This window comes from Empidonax traillii, unplaced genomic scaffold (genome assembly GCF_003031625.1).
Source record: "Empidonax traillii isolate 1590-97213 ecotype Southwest subspecies unplaced genomic scaffold, ASM303162v1 scaffold873:size564455, whole genome shotgun sequence".
Classification (NCBI taxonomy): Eukaryota; Metazoa; Chordata; class Aves; order Passeriformes; family Tyrannidae; genus Empidonax; species Empidonax traillii.
Genome location: NW_020956066.1, coordinates 239753 through 248113, shown reverse-complemented (window position 1 = coordinate 248113; position 8361 = coordinate 239753). Strand labels below are relative to the sequence as shown.

The 8361-nt window shown below is 44.3% G+C and overlaps 1 protein-coding gene across 2 annotated transcripts in view; it reads right to left on the bottom strand.

Annotated features, from left to right (window-relative positions):
* Window positions 1-633: 633 nt before the first annotated feature.
* Window positions 634-8361, bottom strand: part of GLI3 (GLI family zinc finger 3) — a 205957-nt gene continuing 198229 nt past the window's right edge. For both annotated transcript variants that reach the window (XM_027902424.1, XM_027902425.1), the window contains one exon: window positions 634-7556. In XM_027902424.1, coding sequence (XP_027758225.1) covers window positions 5266-7556 — 2291 coding nt within the window. In that variant the 3' untranslated portion in view covers window positions 634-5265. The remainder of the gene's footprint in view (window positions 7557-8361) is intronic.

Sequence of the window (8361 nt, the reverse complement as noted above, 5' to 3'; positions counted from 1 at the left end):
CGTTTATACTATTTACCACAACTAACTCAATGTTGCCCATGACTGCTGCACTCAACAGGAGCACACACTGAGTGTGTCCACCTTGAAGATGACTGCATCTAGGTCTTTTGCAGACCCCACAATAACCCATCTAAGCAGTCATCTACTGAGTAATCCAGCCAGAGGAGCTTCTCTTCCTCCTTCCTGTTCTTCATGGGTGGGCAAGCCTTTGTGAGAGACCCTTGGCAAGCAAGGGATGAAAACTCAGCCTCCACAGAACAGCCCAGAGTCTAGCACAGCTTGGCTTTGACCTCTGAGCCGGCTGCTTCTACAGCAGAGTTAACCAGGTCAGTCTCCCTCCTCCTTTCAAACACTTTATCTGTGTGTGACACTGCGTTTTCATTTATTTTTCCACTCGACACCCCATAGCCATTTTTCTCTGGAGGGAAGGCAAGTACCCCATTTTTTTTCTGATCTGTATTTAAACTGTGAATGAAGTGAAGCAACAGGCTGGGAAGCAGAAAGAGAAAAGCGAGCAGCTATGAGTAGAAGCGACTCATGTGCTGATTGCAACCAGGCTCTTCAGACGGATGAAAAAATAACTCCTTCCCTCAAGGAGATATTTTAATAGTTGAAAGCTAAGAACTTAAGTACAAAGGCTTTTGTTTTTATTGACATTGTAAGAAACATTTTTTTTCTTTGTTACAAAAAAGCTAAGTGGTTCTGAAAGCAGAAGTACAGTTCATATGTACACAGTGCTACAGACCCTTCAGATCAACCTAAGGCTTGAGAAACATCAGATCATAACTGCAGGTTTATCAAATGAAGACCACTAAGGCCTGTTACAGCTGAACACTATTCCTACCATACATAAATGTATTTACACATTCTCTTTTCTTTTTTCTTTTTTTTTTTTTCTTAAAAAAGGATTACAAGCTTTATAAAAAAAAAAATTTAAAAAATTGGAAAAAAAAAAAAAAAGGACACATTTTTATCTTACACGTCTGCAGGACTGACAACAGTGACTGTTCCATAGGAGACATTCCACCAATCCAAGGACAATAACACGTGAATACCAGAGGTTTACGAGACGTTTTAGACACTATCGACAGTGGTATGTGCTATTAACCGAATGGCAAGTACAGCCTCATCAGGAAAATTTGGCAACACATCCTGGTCCCTCTGTTTTGCAGGGTCAACGCAAAATAAGGCACATATATTGTGAGAATATAAACACTGAGGGTGAGCCATTGCGGAATAGGCGTGGGTGAGCTGACCAGCAATCTCATCGAGGCGGGAGGGGGGAGAAGCAATGACTGGAAATGAGCAGCCAGCCAGCATCTTAACGCACGAACCATTTGGGGCCATTCTCCAAGGAGAGAAGAGCATCATCTTTCATGCGCACGTATGGGGCCGTTCTACTCACCAGCAAAGCCCCTGTGGAAGCCTCACTGACTTCCCTGCAAACACACTTTTCCTTCACCTGGGTGTATTTGACGGATAAACTCTCACTGGCGACTTCCACTTCATGGAATGTAAAACTGCCTGAAGTTTCAGGCAGGCTGAGTGTTACTGATGCTCCCAAGGCCAAAAGTAGTGAATATGGAAGAGCCTCTCAGAGCCATTAGAAGTAAAGGTGATTTTAGACTCAGGCCGCAATGCTCTAAAAATAGAAAGTTCATGATGTTTTGTGATTTTTCTAGTACACTAGGAAGAACAGAGGGTTTCCAGCTATGACAGAATTCAACTGACGTGCCAGATAAATAAAAGCAAGCTTTGACTCTGCAACTCGAAGAGCAGTTGTAGAAGGGTACCAGTAAACATGTCCCACCAGCGTTGGTGGGACTTTCCCCACACTGCCACGTGCTGAGAAGGCGGCTGACAAGTGAAAGCTGGTGTCCAGCGTAACAGACCCATGCTCAGAGAGACCAGTCTACCTCATCAAAACAGAACCAAAGCCCAAGATAGCTGGGCTATGATGTATTGCTACCCTCACAGGTGCCAAAATGGGTTCTTTTAGCATAAACCGGAAAAGCATGAGAAAATACTAAATACTGAAAAGAGACACATGAACAAAAGTGGGACGTACGATTAATGATAAACTATTTGTACAAACTCCCCAGGGACACGGTGGAGTCTCTGGTTCTTCACCTCTGCCAAATCAAATGAGACGCCTTTCTGGAGCATGTGGTTTGTGCCAAGACACACTGTTGGCCCAAGACAGGGGTAAGTGAGTGACAAAGGTTTGTCAAATCCAGGAAGGCAAATTAGCTACTCAAACAGTCCCTTTTAGCCTTGAGCAATATGAATGGCTCCTTCTAAACTCTGATGGATCACATCTGTTAATAGCTTCCCAGCATCAATTGCACCAGCAAATACAATTATGAACTGGAAAATTGAGTTTAAAAAAATAGTTGGGGGATGGTTATTTTTTTAAAAAAAATGTATTGGCTCTATAACAATAAAAGGATTCTCTCCCAAGCCACCTACTCCCAAGCTGGTCATAAGTCTCCTTGTTGAAATTGTTTATAAACACGTAATTGATGGCTTAATAAACAGCCAGTGATTGGTTACCAGGAAGCATCTGAAACATGTCCAGCACAGCCCTTCATGCATCCTTTCATGCCCCAGCAGCAGGGCAGGGACAGGGGTTGTGTACAGGCAAGCAGGTCCTCTAAAGGGCTGCCTCTGTGCGATGAGAGCGCAACAGGGAACAGCTCTGTCATGCTGCAAGAGCAAACCCATCATTTGCCATGGTGAACTGTGCCCAATTGCCCTTGCAGCTCAAGGACCGCTGCAAGAGGGTTGTGATAGTCGGTCAAGGGTAGGGAGGCTAGAAGGGGAACTGGCAAAGGGTAAAGTGCAGAACGGGGTAATATGCGCCCATGAGATGGGGAGAAGGAAATGCTGGCTAAAGATTCAGCAGAAAGACAGGAGCTGGATGATGACAAAAGGTGTAGGATATCTACATTTGTCTTGATTTCTGACATTCCAGCTCGCAGTGCAAATCACTTGGTATATGCTGTGATAAGCCCAAATGTGGCCCGAGCACCGGATTTCTGTGTTTTCCTACTGATTTACAGCTTTGTCCTCTGACTCTAACAGCTGTTAACTGATCGGTGTTATCTGACAGCTTCGCAGAGGTTCCATTCCTATACATTTCCTCAAATGCCATGACCTGAATCACCTGGTATTTCATGGTTTTTTTTACAGTTGAAAAAAAGTGCTATGGCTTTCTAGCCTATAGAAATCACCTTCTGGTGCTATTTCTAATACTGACTGGGCTAAAGTTTATCTGTATTTCAAAATCGACCACACTCCCTTGTCCCACTGTATGTCTACTATTAACACCAGCTCCTTACAGACATCAAATCTATGACTGTGAGTGTCTGAACCATTTACATCCCATAGCTGCACTTTACTATCAGGATTTAACTAAGAAGTCTACAAGGGCTGGACCTACACACAGCTTCTAGGAGTGAGCAAAAACCTTGGTCTTGTGACTATTTCCCACCCCAGCCTGTTTAGCCAGGAGCACTGTGTGTGTTCAGGGGTGCAGACGTGGAGCCCAGCACAGCCAAAAACGTGCTGGAAGAGCTAGTGCTCACAGAGCAAATGCCATTCACCTCTACCAGTGAGTAGCTTCACAACCACAGTGCGTTGGTTTCAATTTTTTGCTTGTGCAACTGAGCCTGGGCATTGACCCGCTGGTTTGTTTTGAAATGTGGTGTCAATCGAGAGAGAGAGATTGGCTTGGTCTTTCTTTGGTTAGAGTATGGTGCTAATAGCACCAAGGTCTTGGGTTGCATCCCTGTATGAGTCATTCACTTGGGAGCTGAACTTGATGATCCTTGTGGGTCCCTTCAAACTCAGAATATTCTGTGATCTCTGCATTTTTGCTGTTCCCCTTGTTTCTTTGCTATTTTCAATGACAGCTTAAATTTCTTAATTTTTTAAAACCTGAACACAGTGGAAAAACATTTAAGATTATCAGATTGCTTGCAATTGCTTTATTTGGCTAGTCTGAGAACTGGGTCAGCCATTTGTTTTCTACTTCTTTTGCATGACATGACCGTGATGCTTTTGAAGCTGTAGTTGTGTGTTTTGTCAATGGGCATTTACTTATTTTAAAACATATGATCCATCCATGAAGCCATATGTGCTAAAAGGGATGTACAACACATTTCTCCTGACAAAGGAATTGTTACTGTGAATAAGAACCAATGGTTCAGCAAATTGCAATTTGCATTTTAAAAAAAAGTCCCCAGTATGGAATACTGCTATTTTGTTCTTTCATTGTATGAAATACACCGTATGACCCTGATCGTATCTCCACAAATGTGGTATGCAATGAGAGGATTATAGACTACACAAGTCACAAACACACCTATAACTTTACTATCCAGTCATTTAAAAGAGAAGGCTGAAAAACAGAATATCAAATACTGCAAAAGATGAGAGTTGGACTAAAAATAGCTTTCTGGTCCTCTCCTTGCTCTGAAATAGGTCAAACATGACACAGTCTCATAACATTCATTATCCAAGGCAGTGACATCTATCTGTGTGTATGTTTACAAAAATCTTAAAACATTCACTAGGGATCAAAGGGCTGATGGTTTCAGATTTCTTATTTGCCTGAACCTCCCAACTTCTTGTGCTCCATGACTCTAAAACTAGCCTGGGTGCATGGCAGTGCATTCCTAAGCTGGTTGTCCACCTCAGTGTGATGTATCCAGTGCATCCAGAGAGGATTTCATCACTGCCTGCTCACTTCACATTATGCCTGGTTATTTTGTGCCTATATGTTTAGAGCGGAAAAGTTGCAACAGTTTTACAAGGTCTAGATTTGTTTGAGTAATAGAAAATTGTCAGGTCATTTCATCAGACCTTTTTTTACAAAAAAAAAAAAACCAAAACAAAACAAAACAAAACAAAAAACATGCACTTCACACGTTTACATTGGTTTACAATTAAAAAACAAAAGAAAAAAAAGGAAGCATACGGACATTCAAAAAGGGAGAGAGAAAGCGAGAAAAGAGAGAAAGGGAGGGAATGGGTGTAGCAATACTGATTCAAAACTGAAATGGAAGACAGTTTCTCCCTAGAACACTTTAGGGTTTTCAGAGTCCTTATTCCATAAAAGGAATATACTTGAAACACATCCCATTTAGGTGAGATGAGATTGCTAAAATACATACACAACTAAAAAATACGAGTCTGTTTTTTTGTGGGTTTTTTTTTTTTTTTTTCATCTGTTATCTCCTAAGGGTTTTTTGTTTTTCATGTCTATTGCATAACAGCAAGAAACTTGCTTTCTTCTGCAAGCGAGGTCAACAAAGAGCTCATGTCCCCAATAGCCATGTTAGTTGTGCTTACAGGCATAGCCGGGAATGTAAGAGATGCTCGGGGAGTGGTGAGGCGTGAGGAATTGCGGGAGACATCTTGAATGATACTTGGGCTCAGGGCTTCCGAAATTAGGCTGGCATGGTCCCCATCATCTATGATAGCATCAAAATCAATCTGCACACCCTCTAGACTGTTGCTGTCAATGCTGTCAACTGTGCTTGACACTTGGTTAGCCCCCGGGGAAAGAAGCTCAGGTGAGTTTTCAGTTGCAATCCCCTGCAGCAGGCAGTTAGCTTCCGAACCAAAGAAAGAACCTGTTTTCATAGCTTGGTGGCTAAAGCCTGTGGTTTGGTCATATAACTGACCAGAGTAATTCTGCACGTTAGAGCAGAACTGCTGTGATTGACCTTGCATCTCCATCTTAATGGTGTTTACCCTGTAGGTCTGGTTGCCATCACTTACGTGTCCTTGCTGTTGCGACAGGTTGTTTCTCAATACGTTCTGCCGTCTGTTGCTGCTGTAATTAGAGCATGGCTGGTAACTTTTGGCCACTGGCAAAGCTGAAGGCTGGCTACCAATGGTGTGAGACACCGGTGGACAACTCTGCGGTCCTTGATACAGGCTGCTTTGTGAGGTAGGACTAACCCGCCCTAGCATCATTTGACCGGATTGATTGACTCCCTGGTAATGAACACCCTCTCCAGCTGGTTGGTTTTGCAAATATTCCTGTTCCATCATATTCCTGTTCTGCATCTCGTTTGCCATATTGGTGGCTTGATCGCTAGATGCCGTGGGATGGATGAAATTCTGCTGGTTTCCGCTCACTGGCATGTTACCGACTCTCAGCTTCTGCCCTTGCACTGCCATGCCACAGGAATTGTCCGTGGCCCCAGACATCATTGCTTGCCTGCCAATGCTTTCACTGTAGGGCTTATTGGACTGCATGCTGAAAGAAGTACCGGCTCCGCTGCCGAGAACCATGTTTTGCTGTAAACTGTAGGAACTACTGTTCTCCACTAGGTTCTGATAGCCATTCTGCGGGGCCATGTTGCCTCTCTCCGGGTTCTGCTGCTGAACCATCATATTGTTGTACAGTCTGAAGGCCCGAGCCTGCTGCACTGCTGACCTCTGGCTGCATTTCAGCTTTGAAGGAGATAAGTCAGAACTTCCTGAGCTTACTTCATTCCACTGAATGGGCAAGTCGCTCTTATTTGCCTCGGGACCTCCCTGCTGACTGCTTGGTGGAGAGGCTTGGTCAAAGTTGCTGGGGTTGCTGTTTCCTAAAACTGAGCTGTGATGCATTTTGTTGCCGTCTAGGACATTGTTCAGCAGGTGGTCGTACATGCTCTGGTTCTGGGAATTCAGATACTGAACCACGTCATCTGGCAGGAGATCCTCATCATTCAGACTGCCACCTGCTTCCATCGTAGCAGCTTCCAGGGCGACGTTCTCGCTGATGCTTGGAGGACAGGGGGAGTTGAAGCCACGGAAGATGCCACCTTCAGAACGGGTATAGTTCTGAAGAACAAGGTTGCGCTTTTCCATGGATGGAGGCAAAGCAGGAGGGTTAAAGCTATTAAGACTGTTGAAACGCTGGACTCTAGGGACAGAGAGGTTGTCAGAGACCATTCTTACTGGATCACTGGCTCTCCTTGTCCCATTTCCTAAAGCATCTTGAGACAGAAAATGCCTCCTGCTGTAACCATTTGCCCCACCATCACTACATCTTCGAGGGGCATTCACTGGAGGCAGCGGAGATAATCCTGACTCCCTGCAGTCACCCAAGAGTGCCATCCTTGTTTTGAGGCTCATCCTCTCCATGTTAGGCAGTGGAGTTGGTGGGGGTCCACCAGTAGCTGCTGCATATTTAGCTTTCAGCCTGTATTGCTGGGCTGGGGTGAGGCTGAGAAGACTTGGCAGGTCATCACACTGGCTCGCTTCACTGGAGCGCCGGGAGGCATCCGTCGAGATGGGGTCGTAGGAGTCTGCAACGCTCACGTTCTGTGGTCTTCCCTCAGCCTGCGAGGCATCGCTGGACCTCCGGCTGGAGAAGCAAGGTGAGATTCCAGAGGACCTGCGGCTGCTCAGGTAGGCTGAACTGATTGTGCTAGTGTTGCTGTCCCTCCTGTTCAGCATGTTCAACACAGTGATGTCCGTGCTTGAAAGTTCGTTCCTGTTTGGCAGAATAGTCATGGATCCTCCTACACTGCAGCTGCTGTTCGACTGGGTACCTGGAGGTAAAAAGTCACAGTTAAACAAATGGGCATTACCCAGAAACTGGTACAGAAAACAGCCAGTAAAGAAGTCAAGTGGAGTATAGAGGGAGGGCCTGCCTCATTCACAGCAATTCATAGCAGTGCTCTTTCTTCAAAGAAGTAGGGATAAAAACTGTATGTTTAGGTTAAAAGCTAATTCAGAGACTCAAGGGCAACATTTCAGTGTGAATCCCAGAACAAAATTTATAGGCCATAGCCACAAACTGTCATCAGCTAGTGGAGTGCTCCAGTCTGCAGTGCAGCTATGCTGACTGATGTGCCAGAAGGACACATTCGTAAGAGAGCTTTTTATAGGCAAAATATAATTAAACAGGCATTTGCATGGAATGTCAAAATGTACAAATTGGAGGCTATTCAAGGTCATTCCCAAGACTTCTTGAAATATTCTTGAAATAACTCCTAACAACTGCAAAACATCTTTGCTGGTTTCCTTGTTTTGTTTTGTTTTGTTTTTAAGTAAACAGAATACATTTCTTAATTTTACATAGCTCCTTTCTATTGAATGTGTCTCAGAAAACGCAGGCTGTCACTGCTGGGTGGAGTGCAGAAACCTATGGGCATACTGTAGGCAATGTAGAGGCAGCAGGGACATGCATTTTGGCCATGAGCAGCTCTCTGTAAAACAAACAGCTATGGATCTTCAGAGTTCAATCTTGCCTTGCTCCCATTCATGGATATCTGCCCTTTGCAGCAGTAGCATCTGTAGTAGCATATGTACAGTAGTTTGTATACGTATGATTTCTTCTATGTATGGGAACAG